The sequence below is a fragment of the Parambassis ranga genome, chromosome 16 (genome assembly GCF_900634625.1).
Source record: "Parambassis ranga chromosome 16, fParRan2.1, whole genome shotgun sequence".
Classification (NCBI taxonomy): Eukaryota; Metazoa; Chordata; class Actinopteri; family Ambassidae; genus Parambassis; species Parambassis ranga.
In genome coordinates, this window is record NC_041036.1 from 10,315,854 (window position 1) to 10,340,215 (window position 24,362).

Genomic DNA, 24,362 nt, shown 5'->3' on the forward strand with positions numbered 1-24,362 from the left:
TTTTACACATTTTGTGAATTTTTTACCTGTTTGAGGAATGATAGATGAGTTACAAAGACAACATTTATTTATTGAAGCCTTTATATTACAGGGATTTTCAAAAGAGAATCTAAACTTACTCAGGGCTATTAAAATGCCAGAGACAAACATAATAACAGCAAGGATAACCCCTGTGGTCCGCAATGTTTCGTAATCTACAAGGGACAAAACCAAAACACACTTAACCGGTTGGAGTTTAGATAGAAACTAGATATTATGCGGTAAAAAATACTAATTCGCATTTTAAGATGATGATGTGATTTTAATGTAACTCTTACCATATTCAAAGTCACTTTGGTCTGGAAACAGGGATTCTGCAAATAAATATAAAATTAAAAAGTGTTAATTTCCTCACAATGGACAGTGATGAGCTTGTATTTTTAACCACAGTAGATACAAAGGGTTGCAGCTCCCCAGATCTGCAGGGTTGGCTCCTCCACTCCTCAGGAGTTTTTTTTTTCCCCCACTGAGAGTCACTCAGTGCAGCATCTTCGCTCAGCAGAAAAAAAGTGGGTTACAAGCCAGCAGCAGGATACTGAGGTATCACAAGATAAAAGTAGGGTTAAGTGAAAAGTGTTTTAATGACTTTAATTCTACTTTAAAATAAAGACTTTAGTCGTATAAGTGACCGTGTGGCAGAACACAGCCTGTGCCAGATTGTGAGAATATCTTGGAATCAATAGCACAGACTGCATGATGCTGAAGCCTCAGCCTGAAGAGGCTGAGCTGGCAGTATTTTATTTTTTACAGTGTTCTAACAAAACAATTTTAAAGAAACGTTCATGAATTCATGCATCAACACTACAGCAATGCAAAGCTGTATAGTACGAGTACTGTGAGAGAAAATGTTTAAAGTTTATTTGCCCAAATTAAATGGTACCACCGTTATATAGCCCATTGACTAACTATATGTGTGTCACACCCTTTAAAAGTCCAATAAAAGCAGAAAAGACAAACCTGTGGTGGCCATGGCTGCACTGCAGAGCTGTAGAGGAGCTTTGTTTCCTAGAAATTTAGCAGGTTGCTGGGTTGCAGTTTAGGACTGGATGTGAAGTGAGGCAGTCGGAGAGCACAGCAGACAGAAGAGCTTAGCGAGCCCCACAGTGTAAACTCAGGAGGGACCCTCTGCTGGTGAAACCCTGCACTCACAGTTAAACAAGTGGTGCAGTGTAGAGGTGCTGGAAAAACAGCTATGCTGTAGCCCACAGGGAGGAGTGGGTCACCAGAGCAAACAGAAACTACCCACACAGAAAAAGCCTAATTTTGCTAGTAGGGGGCTAGATAATAAGATAATTTATTTGTGCTTTTTATAGCTTCTCATTAATAATCTTGAGCATCTTACTGTGGGTTTTCCTGCACCAGTTTCTGTCTCATGTTTTGTCTTTTGTGCAATGCAGTCAGAAAATAAAGCCTACACATGCAGCTTCTCCCTTCACTGAGGCTGCCAGGCTCACAATGACAGAAAAATCTGCCAATAAAAAAAAAAGCATTGAGAGATAGGTAAAATGTGTGTGTGTGTGTGTGTGTGTTTTCTTAAGGGGGGAGCCTCTCAAAGAGCTGCACAATGCAGCACATAAATCATTTCACACTCACTGCTGTTACTACTGCATGTGTAAGTGAAGTGTCTGCAGTGTCAGCAGAAGCAGCAGTGCAGTGTGACAGAGAGGAGTTGTGTTCGCTGGCTTCACTGTGTTCCACTGTCGTAATGAAAATGGAATAAAAACAAAGAAACGTTTGTTTAAAAGCATTTGTTTTTTTTTGGCATCTGAAAGTCACAAAAACACAAATGATAATCACGACTGTATAAAGATGTCGACATCATCTAGTAACAGCTATTGATGTCAAAAACATAAAAAAGGACAAGAAGAACAGTAACATAATGAAATCTGAAGAAAGCTCCATGCGGCGTGTTCATGGAAGGACCGTCCTCTGCAGGGAGTCGAGTATATGCTGCCATCTATTGGCAGCGGTGAGTCAAACTGTGGAAAACTGTAGAATTAGTCATTAAAACATTTCTTTCAATGTCTTGCAGATATTTGTGATACACATACCAAATGTCCATCTGTGTGTTTCTTAAGCTGTAAAAAAGAAGGTTTTTGTTACTGCTGTGTAATAAAGGTCTACTATTATACATAGATATGATATACATATGGCAATACTTACCTCTTGGGACCCCTGATTCCATATCAGGACCTCTGGGTCTGAGGAAAATGTATCATAAGTTGATAAAAGTAAAAAATAAAAGCAGCCCATTAAATGTGACTTCTACCTAAATTACCTCGGCTTGTCGCTCTTTGAACAGGTGCATTTTCTACCTGTTTTTTTGACAAAAAACAAGAAAACAAAATTATCAAGGGACACAAGAACTTCTAAAGGGAATGTATGCAGCCATAGCTGCCACCACTAACGCTTGATTTAGTGCTAGGACCAAGAAGTCAGATACAAGAAGATAGATACAGGAATAGACTGAAGTCAATCTGGGCTGCAAGCCTGGTGAGGCCTTATAAGCTTGCAACTTATTGGCTAAACCCCAAGACTGTTCTCATGTAACTATATCATAAGAACCTTCCATACAAAAGAGACAGCATGCTGCACAACTTCTGACTACTATCCTTTATGCTACAGACTGGACTTCTGTCACCACTGAAGGTCTTAATGAGATAACATGGTGTTTGTTGGCCCAAAGGCCCAAGGCCAGGAACCTGTTATGCCTGTCTTCAAATAATAACATGAGTGTGACAGAGATAAACAACAAGTCTAATAAGAAACTTGATGTTCATTACATGCACTGCATGAACAAGGTGAGTAGTTAGTAGCAGTACTAATAAAATAGCTGGGAAATCCCATCCTAAGCCACTGACTTACTTACTAACACAACGAAGAATAAAATCTTCTTCTTCTTCTCATCAGTCATTCACTCACTCTGACACAAGGAGGCGCCAAAGATTGGTCAGTTTGATACTGTCTTACATACAGCACAGAGAGCCACTCTGCTCTTTACTAAAAGTTCCAGTGTGTGTGTGTGTCCCACTCAATTATTCATTGGTTGGTTTTGGTTTCAGGGCTACCACAGGCAGCAGCAGCAGCATCTGCTGGAATGCAGGATGGGAGAAACTTTGGAAGGACACCGAGTGTGAAAAAGGGGTGAGATAAAGAAAGCCAAACTGTGTGCCTCCCCAAGCATGGAAACACAAGCCTGTTTACTTTGCAGTTCTGCATAAATGTGTGAGACTGAGAGGTTACTTCACATGTATGGGCATCTGTGTGTGGTAACAGGGACACTTTGCACATCTGCTGTGAACCTAAGCTGGTCATACACTTACTGAGAATGAGCGCGATTCCCAGGATGAACAGGACCACTGCAAAGACCAGGCCGCCGATCCTCAGAGATTCATAATCTGAAAGGACAAAAGCACAGTAAACTGTTTGCACGAGAGCATGAGAGCAAAAAAAGTCCTCATTTAAATCAGAAGCCCAGAGGGGGCCTTTTCATGAGGTTTTTAATGGCCTTTTATTTCGAGAGCAGCATTGCAGAAATATTTTGCAGCCTCCCAAATGGTTATATTGGAACACCGCACATTTCTGCAAGCTTCAGTCACCAAGCCATGAAACAAACAAGACTGAGTTCCAATGTTTTCAGGCGATATAATGCTTTTAAACTAGATTTCAACAAAAATGATTTGGAATTACAAACATTTCTTCAAAGGTTTCTCACATTTACATTTACAGGTTTTATAATGATTGTTATGCCAGACTGTTACTGCAGCTGCCTTCACATTCTGTTTGTTTGTGTCTACTCTTGTCTTGATTAAATGAAAGCACACTGCGTTGGGCTGAGGTCAGATGACTGACTCATTTCATTTCTTTGCCTAAAGAAGCGTTTGGACTGACTATGTTTTGGTTCATTATCCTTCTTTAACTGTGGAGTGCTGTCCTTTCAGTTCTGCTGCATTTGACTGAATATGTGCAGAAACAATGGCCCCATTTGCTCCAGAATTTACACGGCTAATTCTACAATGACCCGGTTCCATTGGCAGCCGCACTGCACATGCACCGACTCTGCCTCCAGCGACTCTGGCAGAGGAGCCTGTGATAAAAGGAAGGAGGACGACTATAATTCCACAATTGTTAAACAGTATTTTTATGTTAAATCTCTTGATCACATTAGTTGAGGCAAAGTAAGAGGAGTGTATAGATAGCAGTAAGTCAAAAATATATCTCATCTGTGCTGTGATTCTCAGCTTTTCTGAAATGTGATGCCTTAAAAGGAAGTTGTTTTTTTTATGTTTGAGACTTTTGGACATGAGCTACAGCCCCAGTGTGCTGGCCAAAAGAGATGAAAGGCCTCGGTATTTCACACAGGGGAAAAAAAAACACAAGAAAGCTGTAAATAACCTCATAGACCTCACTGAGGGGTCTTTGACTCATAGGATGGGAAACCATCAAGTGATCAGGTTTGGTGACATGCACGAGGGAACACAAGGTTATTTGATTTGTTTTCTGTTTCTGTACCTTTTTAATCACATGTAATTCACCTGATATGATACGATGATGTGTTATGTTGTCTTTGAGTAAATTATTAAATCCTTCTTATAAGGCTTATATCTTTAGTAATTGAATATAAATGCAGATGTGAGGTTGTTCTCTCAGCTTAGGTCTCTTAAATCGACTAAAAATATCATATTGGACAGAAGCTCGGCCTTGGGGGTCAAAGTTTTCCCATCACTCCTGGAAAAACTCATCCCAACCGCCCAGATGTTTCCTGTGTGGAGGGGGTCGGCCATTATCGGACCACGTTCGCCTGCTCAGCACTCACCGTACTGAAAATCGCTGTCATAATCATAGTTTGCTGGGAGAGAGCAGAGAGAGAGAGAGGAAACGAGTGAGAAGCTGATTTACCCACTGAGCACTCATGACATGACGGCTATTCAGCAGTTTGCAGTCACTCATCCAGCACCAATTTATGAGTATGCAGCTTATAATAGTTTGACTTTTCTATGAGTTTGGTTCAAATAATACCCACCTTTGTCCTCATGTGCTGCCGAAGCTGTGAAAAAAAGAAGCAAAACACGTTAATCTTTGTAGGAAATTCATCTGCATGGCAGAAAAATGGCAAAACTGATGGTAGTCAATCATGATTTATAACATGCTTTCACCCTCCATGTTACATCCACAATATGTTGGCTTTTTTTGGACCATTTAAACCTGCAAACATCAAAATAAGTCCCAGTTGTGTGTCTCTCCGAGTTCATATACAGTAATGTAGGCATGCTTAAGTTTTGAAAAACTTGTAGGAAGTGTTCTACTGTTCTATCAAAATGCTCTGCTTCAACACGGGGGAAAAGATGTCTTTCAAATCTCTTCAGAAAGAACACTTTACTTTTAACTACAGCTAAATCACTATTTCTGCCTTCTGTTCGGTGACATTAAGAAAACAACGGGCCAACTTCAGCTGGTGTAAGACACAAAGCAGACATTGTTTACATGAGGGATGTTTAGAGTGAGGATAATGTAACCTTGGAGGAGCTCACTGGAGGTTACACGAATACATTTCACATCATTAATGTGTTCTTTTTTTAACAGCTGTCATTAAAATATTCAACAGACTGTGAGCAGCATTTTAAATGTCAGCCTGTCTAAATGCTTGTACTTGGATAAAAAGTGATGCTGAATACATTAAAAGTAAGAGAGAAGTATAGACTTTTTATTTAACACATTCTGGCATCTCAACAGTAAAGTTCAGATGCTAAAAGCACACAGACTTTTCTGACACCCGGTGAAAGAATCATAATAAAGTCTGACATGAACTGTTACTCACGAGTAGCTGAGACCCTGAACTCAGTAATATTTTATACATTCTGTTGCATCTTGTTTACTCTAGACTAGGGGTTAGAGTGGAAACTCTGACCTCAATTGTGGGTATTAAATTCTGATGTTATCCTTTTTATCTATGAAGCAGAAGCACATTTTACCACATTAGTGTTGACAAGCCTTTTGGAATAAAGTCTGATCTAAGAGTCAAACATAAGAATCAAAGAAGATTAATAAAAAAAACACCCTTAGTGTAGGCAAATCTGCTTAACATCAAGCTCAACTGACAGCATGCAGGGCGCACAGGGAGACAAATCAAAGACCAGGACCTGCGTTAACAATGGAAAAATTTGGCAGCAGTAAGAATTCCTTTAACTGCAGCAAAAGGAAACATTTACACTAGGCTGACATGGCCTTTTCTCACAGCAAAATACCAAGATGAAAGATATAAAATGTTAAAAGCACACAGTCCCTGTAATGCAAACAACGCAGACTGACATTTAAAACACATTTGACCCAAACTGGGTGCGCACATAAGTAAGTGGGCAGCAGAAACCAAAAGAAATGAAAGAAAACAAAAGGCCATGCACAGTCAGTGCCCACTCCAGTGCAAGCAACTTACCCAGCACCTCCCTGCCAAACGCTGATCCTGTTATACAGACACATCAGCCTGCTTAGCATGGAGGAACTTTCAACAAAGCTCCAGAGAGGTAACAGGTAACAGAAGAAAATCATACACAGACAAAACTGAAAGCTGCTTGATACTGAGTGGTGCTCACCAAGTGCAGGAGCAAGCCAGGAGCTGAAGGCCACCAACACCACAAGAGCCATTGTACCTGATTATGAGAGGGACACAGCTCAGATCGTAGGAATGTGCAGTAACAACAAGGACAAACAAAACATGTAGAAAAATAATGCTCACATCAACAGATTTATTCCATCCATTCCATTTCCATCTAAACTTTGTAAATATTTTCCACTGCAGACTGACAACAACACTACACTGCTGTGTCTCCGTTTTATTTTCTATCTACACATGCTCGCTTCCTGACAGGGTCACACACGTCCTTAACCGGCTGCCCAGAAATGTGCTAGACTGGACATGAAGTTAAATGTTTTCATAGAGATCAGAAAAGAGAGAGACAGAGAATTATCAGCTTGTTTTGTATCTTAACATGCAGTTTTCTATAACAATGTTAAATGGATACTCTACCCAAAAGATTGAAACATCCAGCACAACATTCCTATATCACGACGTAATGAAGTGTTTCATTTGACCCTGAAGTTTTTTTTTTACTGCGTTTAAAGCCACACAGACTGCATAACAGACTACACTCCAGAGCATGCCTGGTGGGGACAAAATCCTCCATTTCGGCAAGACGTTCTATGACAGAATCCTAAGTGATATCAGGATAATGTGTCTTAGCAGTATGTTCTCTTAACTCAGGGTAACAGTAGATGAACTATTTCAAGCTCTGCTCCTCTGAACATCTGAGCTTGGCAGTGGACGAGCATGAGGCGAGGGAGGTGTTCAGTTGCACTTGATATTTGGTCCGTGGGTTTAGATTGGTTTTGCTGGGTCATCTCATGCCTCCTGGGGCCGTTTTTCTGTCTATATATTATCTGGGACATTCCATGGGACTCTCTTACACCATATGTTTACAGGCTTGGGTTCCACAACCAGACTAGCTGGGAGCTGCAGAAAGTCTACAATTCAAAAAGCACATTGACTGCAATTTTGTTTGCTTCACAGCCTAATTACACCAAACAAAATCCCAAGACCTGACAAGGAAAATATAATGCAGGTACCCTTAGATTGGCTCTACAATTGCAGAAAATCTAAGCCATGAAATAAAATGTTTTGCGTGGCAAAGATCAAAGCTTACATTAGCAGAGTGGAGGGTTTCCTCCCTGGCCCAGAGCACTGCTAAGGATTCATGCATGACTAGAGTGGGGGTGTGAACATGGTGCTGGATGGAGGAGAAACGAACACTTCTGCCCTGGGAGCAGGATTAAGAACAAAGACCTGCCAATCAGCTTTTAATCAAACAAATACAGGGTGAGTTATTCTAACAAGAACCAATCCAATAATCTTGTTTGTTAGCCTTTTGAGTGATGCAGAGGAGTATAATGAGGAGACAGGAAAGAAGCCCATAAAGCAACACTTAGAATGAATTACCATGGATTATAATAAAGTGGGATTAGTTTGTAATTAGGAAAAGGGGCTTACATTTGATATTTCTCTTACATTAACTCATACAGACAACCCGCCTGGGATGCACTGACTCTCCAAATAGAAATATTAGCACCATATTACTAGGAGGAAGACTTGATTTTGATTTGCCTAAATTAATTATTAGGAAGGTACTTAATTCAGAAATTCAGGAGGGGTGCTTTTAAAACGTACGTCAGCACAGATTGTTATTTGTAATGTAATATGTGTAATGTAATACAGGTCATTCACACAATAGTGTTACCTAAAGTAGACTGAATGATGCTTTGACCTATTTTTTTCTCCTTTAAAATTCCATGGCATAAAATTAGAGTGTAAATTAAAACCATAAACACATGGACAATGCTCTCTTTGTTGCCTCTACAAATTAAAATAGCAACACTAATAGCTAACAGCAAGACTAATTTTATCCAAGCAAGCTAGCTAATAGGTTAATCTTATGGTAATTTGTTCTAACTCTGGATCTAATTGTCTTATTCAAAAGTGTTCCAGATAATTATAACTGCTGAATATTTTATGGAATAGAATCAACTGTCCAAAAATATAGGTCATATCATAAATAATGTAAATTAGTATAAATATATAAATATATATAGGCTAGGTGTAAAGAGGAGACGTGCAATAAAGGGCCGCAGGCTGGAATCGAACCCGCGACGTTGGAGTGAAATTCAGAGAATAAGACATGTCGAAGGAAGCAGTTTGTGCTCTCCTTAAGTAAGTTGGCGTAAAACTATAGTTTGATTTCAAACTATTTTAAGTATAGCTGTAACTAGGGTACTCTGTTACTTCCTTACACTTATTATGTGCATGACAGAGAAGGCAGAGAGCCAGCTGTGAGCTGTGTGTGAGTTCACGTTGATGTTCTCCCTAATTAACGCGATACAAATTGAAAAACACGTTCAAAGTTGCTGGTTGAAAAAGTTGCTGGCAGAGCTGAGCCGACAAGTTGCGATATGAAACTCCGCGGAGCTTCTCAGATGGCGTGGCATTTTTAAACCGAACCACCACTCAAAACCCATCTTATGAAACTTTTACATAAACACAAATAAATCAGGCAAAAATAACGTTTTACATGCACAGACTCAGAGCGCAGCAGCGACGGATTGCTTTAATTAGTCGATCACATGTTTACGTTTAGTTTGGGGGGGCTGTACAGAAAAAACGTTTCGAGTTTTCTGCTATAGATGCCTTGACGCCTTCAAACTTTCATCTGTAGCTGCAGTGAGTTCAGGAAAATGCATTAACTTCAAAAAAAAACAGCACGTTTAAATGGACTCACCGTGTGCCAGCCTCCTTTCCTCCGTGTGCCAACTTTCCACTCAGTGAACCAAACTATCCTCAAAAGTTTTTTCTTTTTAAGTAAATGCAAAGCCTTCTCTTATGAGTTTAAAAAGAATGAAAGGAAATGTTTAAAAATGAGTTATTCTGTGCAAAGTCTTCTGTTCCAAGTGTCTGTCCCTCCTCCTTAGTTTGGTCTAAGGAATGAGAAGAGAGAGGGGCGGGGTGCCACTGAAGTTACTCCCAAAAACTACCCTGAGCTGCCCTGCTCAGAGGTAAACAACACAAGGAGAGCCACAGTGTTCTGCCAGAAAAAAAGAAAGAAAAATGCATCCTGGTGCCAGCACTGATAGTAAAATGTGATTTCATAATGTACTGTAAATCATGCTCATTTCCCCCTGCAGCCAAACATAAGAGGCAGGCTGCATCAAACAGTGAGCTGGTTGTTTTACTGTGCTGCAGGACAGGAGAGAGAGAGAGAGAGAGAGAGAGAGAGAGAGAAGTTCAGGCATAAACACCACACTGCTTTCATGGTCTGGCAGTGAGGTATGTTTTCTCTCAGCCTTATGAGAACTGTCTTCACAAGGTCTCCCACACCTAACTGCCACATACTCCCACCCCCCTCAGCAGAGAGCATGCAGAGCTGGCTGGAACACGTTTGGTGGCAGCAGCTTCTGTCTCAGTGTGTGCTGCTGCTGCAGCTGTGGACATTCATGTTGTCATTTCTCTTCTTTTGTAGTCCGCCTACATAACGAACGTTTGTTACAAATAGTTTCCTTATCAAGGCTGACAGGATGTCTGTGGCATGTGCAGGTGGAGGCTGCTACAATAAGACACAAAAAAGCTCTCAAAAGTTAAGCATTGACTGTAAGAATGTTTTATTAAAGATGGTCAGGAAGACACATTTTATGTAACAGATTTCTTAATAGGTATAATAAGACAGAAAGGACTATTTATAGTAGGTGTTTTTTTATTGCCCACTAGATGGAGATGTTGGTCAAAAATGAGCTATGTGTTTCTACAAGTGAACCATAGAAGGACCAGATTGCCAGGAAAAACCATTTCATGAATCAAGAGAGTATGATGAGGAAGATGAGCAGTGTTCTTCATCCTGTTTAATAAGGGTAAAACACACACATGTAAGCTGTACTGTACAGCTGTTTAAATCATGACAGAACATCAGTGTGTTGTTTTTTTGGGGGGAAAGAAATCAACATTTTTCTTACCTCTGTACCAGACACTTCTATCAAAGCAGAACCAACATCTCTACAGGCCACTGCAATGAAAAAGAAAATTGCAGTCAAAGGGCAGTGGAGCAAAGTAAAGTCCACTCAGGCGCAACAGAGATTACAAGCAGCGCTTCTGAAAATTGTATTTTTAAAAAGCATATGCAAACACTTGGGAGCAGACCTGAGGTATTTTTCTTGTGCTGCTTGAGGGGGTGGGGGGGGGGGGGTGGGGGGGTGGTTGATCTGGTGATGGAAAAAAAATGCCGGCAAAAGCACAACTACTGTGACAAAGAAGAGGAGGGAGCCACACAACTCTCCAAAGACCTGACTTAATACCAGGACACAAAACTAAAGATGAGGGCTCAAATTAATATTGCACCCGGATGAGTCTTAAGTGTCCTTGGATGACAAGCAGTGATTGGATTGCAAGCTTGGTAGCTTTTGATGGCCATGCCCGTCAGCCTCACCTGCTTTTTAATCAGTAATTACTATAGGGGATTCTCTGGCATTTCTTAATTAAATTGGACCAAATGCAATTAAAAACCACACTCTCTTTCCTTTAAAAGGGCTCAGCGGAGTCCTTGTTTAGTTCTTCACGTTAAGAGAGACGTTAAGAGAATAAGCGGTTGAATGGTCATAGCGCTGTCCCATCTCTCGCTGATCTGTTCTTGATTATTTCAGTGGTCAAATTAAACTCGCAGTTTGCATAATAAAGGCGAAGATGGAGTTCAAGATGAAAACTGAAATTGAGGGTTAAAAGCTCAGTAAGTCGTTACGTTACTGAAACAATTAAAGTTAACATCAGGAGCACTGTGATGAGATCAAGAAGTGAAGTGGTAAATGTAGCATCATATGATATCAGCCTGCTGCATTTACACAAAGTAAATGTTACTGTGTCGTTTCCTCACCATCTGGAAAAGTCTCCAGCTCCCCAGGAGTCCACAACTTCAGACACCTTGACTGTGATTTTCCCATCTGCAGTTATCATGTCGTCCTTGGAATTGTTGTTGTAGTTGCCACAGGTGCCACACAGTTTACCAGACAGACTGCTGTCAACAGTGACGGTGACCTCCTGTGAGACAGAGTAGGTGACCCGCACTTTTGTTGACCTCTCAATGACCACAGATCTCTCCGAGGTTTGGACTGTGAGTTCATTGGACACTTTGCTGGGTAGAGACACTTTCCTGCCATTCACCTGTAGAAGACAAAATCAATTAAAGGACCACTTTCATAATATTATTATCACTATATATGTGAATTAGAGACACAACAACTGTATTTCTCTGTTTGTCTCCATTAAGCAAACTAGTTCTTACCCAGGTCACTTTTTCACTGTTCACAGTCACGGTGGCCTCCTTGAAGAACACATACACAGCAGCAGCAGCAGGAGATGCCCCTTTGCTACAGACCCTTACGTCTACAACCACACGGAACCACAGCTCAGCCTCCACATCGCACAGGGATGCCACTTCAAATGCACCCTGCACTCCCATTGCTCCAGACATGCCATCAAAGGAGTTCAGCTGGCCGGCCGGGCTGATGCTACAATGGCCCTGTTTCCTGTGGCAACCCCGGACCCCGTCTCTTACAGTGCACACCTCGTCGCTGGCACATGACACCTTTTCACATGTCACCAGCCCAGAGGCCTGGCACACACACTTAGATGAGCAATCTTTGTCCACCACTGTTTGGCCAACCTGGAGGGATACATTGTGAGGGTTAATATTATTCACTTGCCATCATAGCACAGTTTCTATGTATGGAGATCTCAGTGTAGTTTTACCGTCACATATCTGCCGTTGTACACACACCCACAGCTGTCCAGGGAAACACACTGGACACCATCAAAAACAAAGCCAGCATCACACTGGCATCCTTCAAAACAGCTTTCAGAACAAGTAAATGGGAAAATGAAGCTGGCACATGTCCCACCGCAGGTGTCAGCACACACTTCATAGTGACTGTGCGGAGGACAGGAAGCAGCTACAAGAAACAAAAACAATTGTTACAAATTTGTGTGTAAAGCATAGAAAACAAAAGCTGTTGTGTGTAACTTACGGCAGAAAGAACTGCTCCTCCACGGCTGGATTTGAACGCCTGCACTCTGGCAAGCCAAAGCGTAGGCCTGCACGCTGTCACACAGAGTATCTTTATTTCCTTCAACAGCACAAACATCAAATATACAATGAGACACGTATGCTGCTGGGTCAACTATACTGTGGCAGGCTTTGAAAGGCCCATTAGGTGCACTCATGATGCCACAGGAGTCAGGTTTTCCATACAAGGTAACCTTAGCCTTGTCACATACGGGGCACTGTCCTCCACAACCACCGCAGACGTAATCAGGCAGGTCCACCACCCACGCCTTCCCAAAGACGTCGACATCGTTTGTTACTGTCCCAGTAGGAAGTGTGAAGTCATCACCATCTTTTTTGTTGTAGTTGCCACAAAGACCGCACATTCTACCCTGGTATGTAGAAGGAACGATCACCTCCACATAGTATACAGTGTCATAAAGGACCTTCAGTCCAAAGGCTGTTCGGACAACTATGTTCCGTCCTTCCTGTGTGACTGTGAGACTGCCACCGTTCAGAGACAGGGGCAGGTTCACAAGTTCATCATCCACCTGGACAGAGAAAGGAACATACTCACTATAAGGTGCTTTTGTGGACATAAAAATGCTTTGAATAAAGTTGTTGAACTCACCATGACTTTCCATGGCATTTTCTGCTGGATGTAAATGACATAACCATAAACTGCCACTGCAACCGACTTGGTCACAGCCACTTTTCCATTTCCATACTTCTCATTCCCCTGTGTGACGCTGAATGATGTCAGCCTGCCTTTGTCGTCATTACACACCTTTGCCAAGACATAAACACAGGTGCCCTGGAAATCAAACCTGCGCCCATCAAAGGAAATGTAGTGAGGGTCACCAGAGGCCACACATTTCCCTTGCCCCTCCGGGTGGCAGCCTTTCACTCCATTTACAAGCTTACAAACTTCGCCTGGGCGACAGTTGGCCTTCTGGCAGGACACAGCCCCGTTATCTCCACAGGTGCATTCTTCCATACATTTGTCTTCGGGGTAGAAAACGTCTCCTTTCCTGTAGTATTGACCATCATAAGAGCATCCACAGTCTCTCACAGGCACGCATATTTCCCCGCTGAGCAGGAAGCCCTGATCACACTCACAACCTTCTGCACAATGCCTGTGGCAAGTGGTAAGGGAGGTTAAGCTGGCACAGGTGGCTGGGCAACCCGTGGCACACAGGGAGTAATGGCTGTTAGCAGGACACTTCATTGCTGCAGGATAGGATGAGAAAAGGGGAAAGGGACCAATGTGAAAGGTAAAGTACTTTGAAACAAAAGATTAAAAATGTCAAAATAAAAGTTAAACAGAAAAACTCACGACAGAAGGAATCTGTTCTCCAGGAGCGGATGGTGATTCCTAAGCTCTGACAGGCAGACACATACACTTCCACAGCATCACAGAGTGAGCCATGGTGTCCATGATACTGACAAACATCATACACACAGTCCTCCATGTAAGGAACAGGGTCAACCTGGCTATGACAATCTCTGAAGGGCCCGTTCTTGTCCACAATGATACCACAGTACTTGGTGGCTTGGTATACTTTCTTCTGGGAGTCTGAGCAGGCCTGGCACCATTCCCCTTGGCAGTCTGATGAACAGCCTGGTACAACAGCGACCTGCCAGCTCTCCCCCAGCTTGGCTCCATTAGGGGCGGCTTGGCCATTTGGCATGGCCAGATCATCCTGGGCTTTCCCATTGTAGTTGCCACACAGGCCGCAGACTGCATCCTGGTAGGAGCTGGGCAGAGTAACACTCACTGTGCTCAGCCAGTCAAAGGTCACAGTGATACCAGCAGCTGTCTCCACCACAGCTTTCCAGCCACTGAGAAATACAACCAGCTCATTATTGTAATCCAGAGGCAATAAAGCAACTTGGCCATTGAGCTGAAGAACAGAAAAGGAGGGAGGGAGGGAGAGAGGCATATTTTTAGGAGATTATAGATTTAATAATTCTGCGGACCTTGCTAATCCATTCTAATGTGCAGTTAAATCTTTAATTAAGTCTGCCTGGATCCAAATTTTAATATAATAATAATTAAATTTATATGCATTAAAAGCATGAGGGATGTCAGAATTAGCACAGTGACAAAAGGCATTATCATCCTCTCATTTGAATGAAGCTCAGACTGTGTGCTGTTTATATCTTTAATAATGCTCTTCATACTGTGCCTATTTCTTTTCCACATAATCCACATAAAAACACCAATTCAGTCTTTTATTACATCACCCTTATGCTTTACATATCTACACTTACCAAGACTATGTATGGGTATTCTCTGCTGATAGTGAGAGTGGCCCCATACATGGAAATTGTGACAGCCCTTGTGTAGGACACAGCCTTGCTTCCCCGGTGGTCATTCTGTACAGTCACCTTAAATGGCACCAGCCCAGGCTGCTGAGAGCACAGGCCGACCAGCTGATAGACACATGTGCCTTGGAAATCATACCTGCGGCCATCAAAAGTGCGGTAGTGTGGGTCACCAGACGCTGTGCAAGTGGCGTGACTGATGGGTTTGCAAGTACGCTCTCCATCCACCACCGTGCATGTCTCTTTGGCAGAACAGGAAGCCTCACGGCAAGTCACCATGCCCAGTGTTGTGTCACACTCGCAAAGGCGACCGCAAGCCTCATCAGCCCAGAACTTTTGGCCGGGCTTGTAGTAGCGGCCCTGATAAGAGCAGCCACATGATTTAGCAGGCACGCAGACACCAGCACTGAGGACGTAACCCTTATCACACACACAGGTCTCCACGCAGGCATCGGTGCAGGTTTCCTTTTTCTCAGGGAATGGGCAGAATGGCTGACATGGGCTGGCACAGTCCTCATAGTGGCTGTGGGGCTGACAGTTCATTGCTGGACAAACATTACATTACTTTAGACAGACAGTTACCAAAACATTTAGGTTCAATCTTGAACAAAAATAATTTCTCAAATACTCACGGCAGCCAAATGTTTTCCTCCAGTCCTTGATTATTATTCCTTCTTCACGACACTGCTTGTTATAGGAGGCTAGTGCCTGGCACAGCATCTTTTTGTCTCCCTTATTATAACACATATCATACACACAGTTGTTCATGAAGACCTCTGGGTCCAATTTCCCATGACATTTCTGGAACACACTGTTGGTCTTGGCAGTCAGGGCTCCACAGAATGCCTGCGTCTCATAGATCTTAATATCATTATTGTCACAGGTAGGACAGTTTTTCTCACATGTGTCCCAGCAAGGATGATCCTTGTCCTGATCGGGCGTCTGCCAGCTCTTGCCCCACTCAATCACTGAAGAGACTGCCTTGCCATCTGGGTTCTGGAGTTCATCACGGTTATTTCCGTTAAAGTTGCCACACAGACCACAGACACTGTTGTAGTAGGTGCTGGGGAGCTTGAGGACAAGTTCCCAGTTCCACTCATAGGAGACAACCAGGCCGAAATTTGTCTGAATCACTGCAGTGTACCCACGCTGAATCACTGACACTTTATCCTCAGCGAGATATACAGGAAGATTTAACAACTCCCCATCTACCTGAAGAGCACAGAAACAGAGCAATAAATATTGTACATACTAATATAGAACACAACACCTCTACAGGACAATGAAATCTTACCGTGACCTGACCAACTTGGTTCTTTTTGAGTGTGATGGTGTACCCATACACAGACACTTCTACCTCCCTCACAAAAGACACTGCTGTGTTTCCACGGTTATCATTCCTCTCAGTGACAGTGAATGGGACAAGACCGTCCAGGTCACCACAGGTCTTGGAGATTACATACTTGCAGGTGCCTTGGAAGTCAAAGTTGTAGCCATCGAATGTGTGGTAGTGGGGGTCACCCCAGGCCCAACAAATACCTGTGTACTTAGGGATGCAAACAGCTTCCCCCTTCTCAACACGACATGTCTCTTGGACCCGACAGTTGGCATCTTTACATGGATCTACAAGCAAAGGAAATGCACCGTTTTCACTTTTACCTGAAGACAGAGATAAAATAGCAAATACAGATATACAGTATTAGTGTCTTGCCTGTGCTGTAGCATGCCCTGATTCCATTCTTGACAAGGCATTTGGTGCCATGAGGGCAGGAGTGCTTTTCACAGGCAAGACCTGATGCTGGATTACAGGTGCACTTTGTGTTGCAGTCGTCCTCATACACAACTTCACCAGGCTGGAAGCACATATGTTCATTATGGAGAAATACTACTTAGTAAAGTTATGTTAAAATGTTTCACATTATTTCATGCTTACTTCACCATAGAGACACACAAATTTAGACAATCTGCTAATTAATTCCCCAGGTGAACTTCTCAGCACGCGTATCCAAAATTAAATTGGCCGAAGTCCACCAATATAAAAAAGTTTACACACATTTGCAGGATTGTACCTTGTAAGTTTTCCCGTTGTCGTAGCAGCCACACTCAGACGCTCTGACACATGACTGCCCATTGAATAAGAACCCAGTGTCACATTCACAGCCCTCTGTACAGCCGGTGGGGCACTGCACAATCTGTGTTAGGCCAGGGCAGGAAGCAGAGCAGGCCTCTGCACACACATCATAGTGACTGTTGGCAGGGCATTTCATGGCTAAATTAAAGAGAAAGAGAAGTATATTAATGAAACAAAGAAGGACACGAGGTATAAAATTGAGGACTCTTTTGGTCACTTACGACAGAAAGAAGGTGTCCTCCAGTCATTCACGTCCACTCCTGCCATGTGACAGTTAAAAGCATAGGCTGCTACGCTGTCACACAGCACCTTTCCTTCGCCTTTGGAAGCACACAGGTCAAACACGCAGTCATCAAAATATGGCTTTGGGTCCAGTTTTTTGTGGCAGGCTGCAAAAGGACCTTTGGGTGCTGTTAGAATGCCACAGTAAGTGGGCGCTGAAAAAACAGCCTTTTGAGCTGCGTCACATTGAGGACAGTTATTGCCCTCACAGCCGTTTTCACACACAACATTAGGAATGGTGACCTTCCAGGATGTGCCAAATGTGTTCACGTTGTTGGTAATCTGTCCGTTGGGAATCTTGAAGTCGTCTTTTTTGTCCCCGTTGAAGTTGCCACAAAGGCCACACACTTTATCACGATAGTTACCAGGCACTGTGACTGTCACACGATAGACCAGATCATAGGTCACAAGTAGGCCGAAGTTTGTTGCAATAACATACTGCATGCCTTGTTGATACACTAGGACTTGGCCGTCTTTAAGATTGACAGGAAGATAGTTAAACACTCCATTTACCTACAAGAAAATTATAATGAAATCTGTTACACGTCAGTCACCAGATATGGCAAAAAAAATCAGATCCTATGGAAATCATTTTGGCTCACCAAAACTCCAAACATGTTGTTCCTCATAATGAGAGTAAAGCCATAGACCTCCACAGCGACCAATTTGGTGACAGACACCACGTTTGTGCCCCTCATCCCCTCCCACTTCACGTTTTCCACCTGAACAGAAAAGGCCACCAGGTGGGTGCCTTCCAGCCCACAGCTCTTAGAAAGTGTGTAGGTGCAAGTGCCCTGGAAATCAAATGCTAACCCATCAAAGGAGTGGTAATGGGGGTCACCAGCAGCCTGGCACACACCCTTGCCAACAGGGTGACATTTTTGTATGCCATTTTCAATTTTACACTGCTCATTAGGGCCACATGAAAACTTCTTGCACTCAACCTGTGGTGAAAAAAAAAATCTTATTTTCATTTTGCAAATTCACATTGATCAAATTATTTCAATTGTTCACTTTGGTACCTCTCCATCCTGTTTACACTTGCACTCCTCCTGACACTGACCATTGGGGTAAAATACTTGGCCGACGCGGTAGTAGCGGTCGTTGTAGGTGCAGCCGCACTCTGAGAAGGGCACACAGATATCGCCACTAAGGATGTGCCCTTCATCACAGGCACAGCCCTCCTCACAAAAAGCCTGGCAGCCTTGAGGTGGTGACAGACTCTGGCAAGTTGCAGGACAGCCAATTGCACAAATTTCATAGTGGCTGTTGATGGGACACTTCACCGCTGTGGAAAGGGGGACATAATAGGCATATTAGTGCAAAAGTAGGTGGCTGTATTGTCCCTTTTTTTAAATTGTCATATAATACAAATCATGTTTTTGAATGGAATCTTCTTCTCACCACAGAACTGGCTGGTTCTCCAGCTGTACACCTTGGCCCCCACACCCTGGCAGGCCGATGTATACGATGTAATAGCCTGACATAGCACATCCTTCCTGCCATTATACAAGCACACGTCATAAACGCAGTCTTCAAAGTAGGTTGCTGGATCTACCTTGGCGTGGCAGTCACGGAACGGCCCTTTGGGATCTCTTATTATACCGCAGAAATCTCCCTTCTCATACTGAACCTTCTGAGAGATATCACAGTCAGGACACTTCCCTTTGCAGCCTTCGACACAGCCTGGGATCTCGGCCACTCGCCAGCTGGCTCCAAAATCTGCTGCTGAGATGGGTTCTTTGCCGTTCTTTGGAATCAGGTCATCCTGGGGTTTGCCATTATAGTTGCCACAGAGGCCACAAACACTTCCCATGTAGTTGCTCGGGAGTGTCACAAACACAGCGCTTTCCCAGTTGAAGGTGACTTTGAGACCAAAATCTGTGACCACAACGGCATACCAGCCACTCCTATGCACAGATACTTTTCCTTCAGCCAGCGTGACAGGTAGGTTGACCAGCTCGTCGTTGACCTGTGAAGAGAACACTCAGTGGTATTTATATGCCACACAATGAAATATTTAAGTGCTGAATATGACCAGAATTCACAACACTTCTTACCATAATCAGGCCTGCATGTGTCTTGGTTATGACAATGCTCATAGAGTACACCTTAATCTCCACCAGCTTAGTGTAGGCAACCACCTTGCTGCCACGGTGGTCATTTTGTACCAAGACTTCAAAAGGCACTAAGTCTGGGTCCTTGGAACAGACTGCAACAAGTTGGTACACACACGTGCCCTGGAAGTCAAACGTCTTCCTGTCAAAGGTCATGTAATGGGGGTCACCTGTGGCTTGGCAGGTGCTGTAGGACACTGCTTGACACTTTTTTATGCCATCAACGACCTTGCACTGAGCCCCTGCCCCACAGTTTTTATTTTGGCACTCAACACGCCGGTTTCCTGCATCACATTTACACCACTTCTGACAGTGGTCGTCAGCCCAGAAAGCCTCCCCAGGAGGAATGTATCGACCTTCATATGTACAGCCACACTTAGCAGCAGGCACACACCGATCTCCACTTAAAACAAAGCCTTCATTACAGGTGCAGGTCTCCACACAGGGGCGCTTGCATTTAGACGGAGCATTAGGGTCTAAACAGGTGGCAGGACAGGCATTGCCACAGAGCTCATAGTGGCTGTTGGCTGGACATTTGGCAGCTTCAGGGAGAAAAAAAGGAAAGGAGATTGTGACAAAAAGCTTGAAAAAAAAAGTGTTGTCTCATTTTGTAAATATTATACTCACGGCATTGTGCTATCTTCCTCCAGTCTTGAATCAGGATCCCAGCAGCCTGGCAGGCTTCAGTGTAAGCTTCCAGGGCCCTGCATAGGAAGTGCCGAAGACCACCACCCATGCATATATCATATTTACAGTTCTCCAGGTATGCTTGTGGGTCAATGACTCCATGACATTTGCTGAACGGCCCATTTATTACAAGTGTGATGAGGCCACAAAACACCTCACCCTCCCACTTCTTTATCAAACTGTGCTCACATTTCTCACACCCCCCCACACAGTCATCTCTGCACAGAGCGTTTGCCACCAGCCCAGGGACCTTCCAGCTGCTGCCAAAGGCTACCGCCCCACTTGCCTGAGTGCCTGCTGGCGTGGTGAAATCGTCACTGGGATTGCCATTGAAGTTACCACAGAGACCACATGTGTTACCAGCATATGTGCCACAAAGTCTGACTTCAAGTTTGTGCTCCCAATCATACTGGACAACCAGGCCAAAATCAGTCTCAATGACCACAGAGCGGCCACTCTGAAACATTGTCACTTTGTTGTCTTTCCAGGTTGCTGGCAAATGCCACAGAGTATTGTCAACCTGCACAAATACAAACAGAATCATGAATATTATAAAGCTATATTGTATACTTGTATGCATTTTAATGCATAAAAAAAACAGAAGCTTCAAAGTAATGTAAAAGCCTTACCCTGACACGACCCGTCTCAGACCGGACTGCTACGATGGTGATGTCGTACACCTTCACTATGACCAGCCCAACATATGACACCCGGAGGCTTCCTCTGTTCTCATTCTGGGCGAGCACCTCAAAGGCTGGATGATTGTTGTCCTTTCCACAGTATTTAGCAATGACATATGTGCAGGTACCCATGAAGTCAAATGTTCGTCCATCAAACGTACGGTAATGAGGGTCTCCCATAGCCCAGCAGATACCAGACATGGGTGTTACTGGCTTGGGAACGCAGGTTGGATACCCACCTTTCATCTCACACACCTCATTTACACTGCAGGTGATACTGCTGCAGGACAGAGACCCAGTTCCTGCAAAACAATATACAGCATGAGTATGACTACAGTAGATGTATGTGAAATATTTGGGGTAAACATGTGGAGTTACTATTAAGCTTACCTGGCTGTAAACATTGTCCTGCGGCACCATAACCATTCATTTCACTGGTTCCAAAACTGTACAGACCAAAGCTGGAACCAGAGCTGGATACAGTGTGTCTGCCAGATTTTTGGAAAGACATCTCTGCCCAAGAGAAATCTGTCCCTGCAATCTTTTTCCACTCAATGTTACTGGGCAGGTTGGCACCATCCAAACGCAGCTGTTCACCTGCACTGGTCTGTGCCACAATCAGGGCTTTGTTTTCAAAACCATCCAGAGCTTCAAATGCGTAGGAAGAGCAGAAGCGAACTGTGGGCATTATATTTATCATAAATGGGTCACGGTATTGATTCCAGCCGTAGGTAACTCCGTTGAAGAGCATGAGGACCTGGATGCCACGATCAGCCTGGATGGATAGAGTTTCAGGATTGTGGTATTGGAGCTCGATCATCTGTCCCCTGGTCAAAGACAAATCATCTTTACGGTTGCCAATGAAGACAGTGACTTGAGTTTTCTGGGAGGCCTGGAGATAAACGCTATCATATTTTGTCTGGAAGCTCAGCGGAGGTACAACAAAGCTGGAACCCCAGCTGCGTACTGGCAAGAGCTGCTCATAAACGTGGTTGCATTTTGAGAATCTCCAGGTACAACTGTGACCTGTGACAACAGCGACAGGATGCTCAGAGGAAACTCTGGTTCCAGAAAGGTCATCTGTGCTCTGGAGCTGGACACTCTCATACGGCTTGAGATCTATCACCATCTGGCTGCCACCTTCATAGACACGACCCTGGAACTTGATTGACCCTTGTGGGAAAATTTCCACTTTGTTGCCATCTTTTCCATTTGTCACAGAGAACTCTTTGAAGCTGCCATAAGGGGTTCCAGGAGGTGTCAAGACAAAATACTCTGTGCCCCATTCAGTGATAGGATACACCACAGAGGTGTCTGCTGTGTACAGCTTGGAATTGAAGGAGGTCACAGACACGTCCGCTGAAGCTTCAACGCGCACCGTATTGAGATACGTCTCACTGCCGTACATCTCAACATGATTGGGAAGGGTGATGGTGACCCCCTCTCCTGCATTTAGGGTTTTTTCTTGCTTGAAGTTCAAAGAGGGCACTTGCACTGTCACTTTAGTATTGGCCTGAATAGCAGTGATGTAGAGCTGAAAGCGAGGAGTGTCATAGTTTGGAGCATAATTCAGCATGAATGACAGGACAAACTCTCTCCCAGCCCATCCTGCACTAGAAGGACCTGGTGGAAAAAAAAAAAAAAAAACATAAAACAAAACAAAAACATCGATGAGAGGGATATTCAGGAGAGCTAAAATGGAAGGGGTCAGAGTCAACTGTGCCTAATAAATCCTTAAGGATGATGACAACATGTCAAACAAAATATTAGGAAATTAATTAGAGTATGTGTGCTGAGGCAATGAAAGGATTCACATACTGGCAATACAGAAATGTGGTTTGAGACTTCTTGAATCAAATATACAGCATGAAAACAAACAAAAAAAATGCCTCCATTTCAAATAAAAAAACCAATGAATGCTAGCCTGTAATAATGGATTGCTTTTTTCTTGATAACAATTGTGAGATATTCAGACGGAGGAATAGTCACTTGACTGCTCCTCAGCAGCACTCAATAACTCACTTGCACAGACAATATAATTGTATAATGGAAATATTATCAATATCTGTGCTTTTGCTGTGAAAAGACCACTTTATGAGCTCAGTCAAGGCCTGGGGGATTTAGATTACACTCCTGTTTCACCCATTCACTTTTAATAGGTCCAACTCAATAACAGCTGAAGGTAAATGCTATCCCCGACAAAAGCACATTTCAATTTAGATGGCTATCCTTTATGTGCTGCACTTGCAATTTTTTTTTTTTTTACTTGTTAAACATTCTGCCACATTCATATAGGCATCTGCACAACAATACTCTTAACAGAAGGGAGTGACGACTAAAACTGAACATCTATTTGGTAAAAATCTTGCCAAGGAATTCTCAGGTTGTCTGATTTAACAGTTGTTAATGAAAGGTTGAAATAATTCTGAACAATAATAAATTGAATCTTGCCACAGTTTAAAAAAAAAACTAAACATTTACTTACAGCTGAGTATAGCCCCCAAAATGCAAAGCAGCAGCATGGTCCCCATGGCTGAAAGAGATTCTTGATTTAATATTTAGGTTAAATTATTACGTGGATATAAATAGATTCATTCCACCACCTCCAGCTGAACAATGCTTACCTGCTATGAGGCATTCATGCATTAATTTTTTTTAATGTTTCATCAATTCAATTTATATATGCTGACGGGGATAAAAAAAAAAAAAAAAAAACACCAACCAATGAAAACCCCCAGCAGGTATGACATGCGGATAACAATACCCTTCCTCTAAAACAAATTAAGGCAGAACTTGGCATTGACTTGTAGGTCCTGCTGCATGTTGACATAGGCATGAGGTCACAAACTAGTGTATATGTCTATGAGTAGTTAGTCATATTTCACTGAAATAACACACCCTGTGACATTTGCATCCTGTCGCACCTCTCCACCCCCCCCCCCTCCATACACACACACACACACACACAAATGGCACAAATAATTCTAAACTTTTTTTAATTACTTAACTGACAAGATTATGGAATGAATGCTGCTTTTGGTTTTAAGTTTATACAACGTAACTTTTTATCATCACTTTATTTTAAACCAAGAGAACCAAGTCCCACTGATGTTTAAGCTTAACACCAAGCAGATGTAGGTTGATCAGTATACCTGCAGACATTCAACTGCTCTGTATATTCTGGTGTAACCAAATAATATTACTGATTTTATAGTGGGCAAGGCAAGTATGTGATAAGAGAAAAACTACTACTACAACTTATCTTCAAAGTGACTCAACGATCACCTGGGTAGACCTCGGACAGTCTAGTTGATAACAAGGCTGGATTTTGAACATCTAGGCTCAGAATAGTTGCACCGTCATCCAGTTTCATTTGTGTTAAACTTAACAACTTAACATTTCATGCATAAGTAAACTATTACACTGGTAGGTTTAATACTCAATTCTGACTGGCCAGCGTATTCTGCAGTCT

General features: G+C 43.0%; 2 protein-coding genes across 6 annotated transcripts; both read right to left on the reverse strand.

The window, feature by feature from the left end:
* Window positions 1–1,772: 1,772 nt before the first annotated feature.
* LOC114448794 (FXYD domain-containing ion transport regulator 6-like) lies at window positions 1,773–9,607 on the reverse strand. 5 transcript variants are annotated; one of them, XM_028425973.1, is made up of 10 exons: window positions 9,363–9,596; window positions 6,630–6,686; window positions 6,473–6,499; window positions 5,063–5,086; window positions 4,856–4,888; window positions 3,363–3,437; window positions 2,318–2,354; window positions 2,203–2,240; window positions 2,091–2,117; window positions 1,773–2,028 (listed from the first exon to the last, which is right to left on the reverse strand). In XM_028425973.1, the coding sequence occupies exons 2-9, from the start codon at window positions 6,679–6,681 to the stop codon at window positions 2,113–2,115; spliced, it is 291 nt and encodes a 96-aa protein (XP_028281774.1). In that variant the 5' UTR covers window positions 6,682–6,686; window positions 9,363–9,596; the 3' UTR covers window positions 1,773–2,028; window positions 2,091–2,112. The 5 variants fall into 5 exon arrangements, with proteins under 5 accessions (XP_028281774.1, XP_028281773.1, XP_028281777.1 ...); XM_028425972.1 differs by having other exon boundaries at window positions 1,773–2,018; window positions 9,363–9,595; XM_028425976.1 differs by lacking the exon at window positions 6,473–6,499 and adding an exon at window positions 7,737–7,850 and having other exon boundaries at window positions 1,773–2,018; window positions 9,363–9,390.
* Window positions 9,608–10,215: 608 nt separating this feature from the next.
* fcgbp (Fc gamma binding protein) lies at window positions 10,216–23,570 on the reverse strand. The gene is made up of 23 exons (XM_028425967.1): window positions 23,515–23,570; window positions 23,376–23,423; window positions 21,281–22,513; window positions 20,840–21,192; window positions 20,151–20,730; window positions 19,467–20,065; window positions 18,811–19,378; window positions 18,429–18,694; window positions 18,009–18,350; window positions 17,346–17,919; window positions 17,063–17,262; window positions 16,705–16,846; window positions 16,288–16,616; window positions 15,626–16,205; window positions 14,940–15,538; window positions 14,002–14,569; window positions 13,297–13,895; window positions 12,649–13,216; window positions 12,374–12,573; window positions 11,907–12,287; window positions 11,499–11,785; window positions 10,588–10,637; window positions 10,216–10,472 (listed from the first exon to the last, which is right to left on the reverse strand). Exons 1-22 carry the CDS (start codon window positions 23,534–23,536, stop codon window positions 10,628–10,630), a joined length of 9,048 nt encoding a protein of 3,015 aa, XP_028281768.1. The 5' UTR covers window positions 23,537–23,570; the 3' UTR covers window positions 10,216–10,472; window positions 10,588–10,627.
* Window positions 23,571–24,362: the final 792 nt, after the last annotated feature.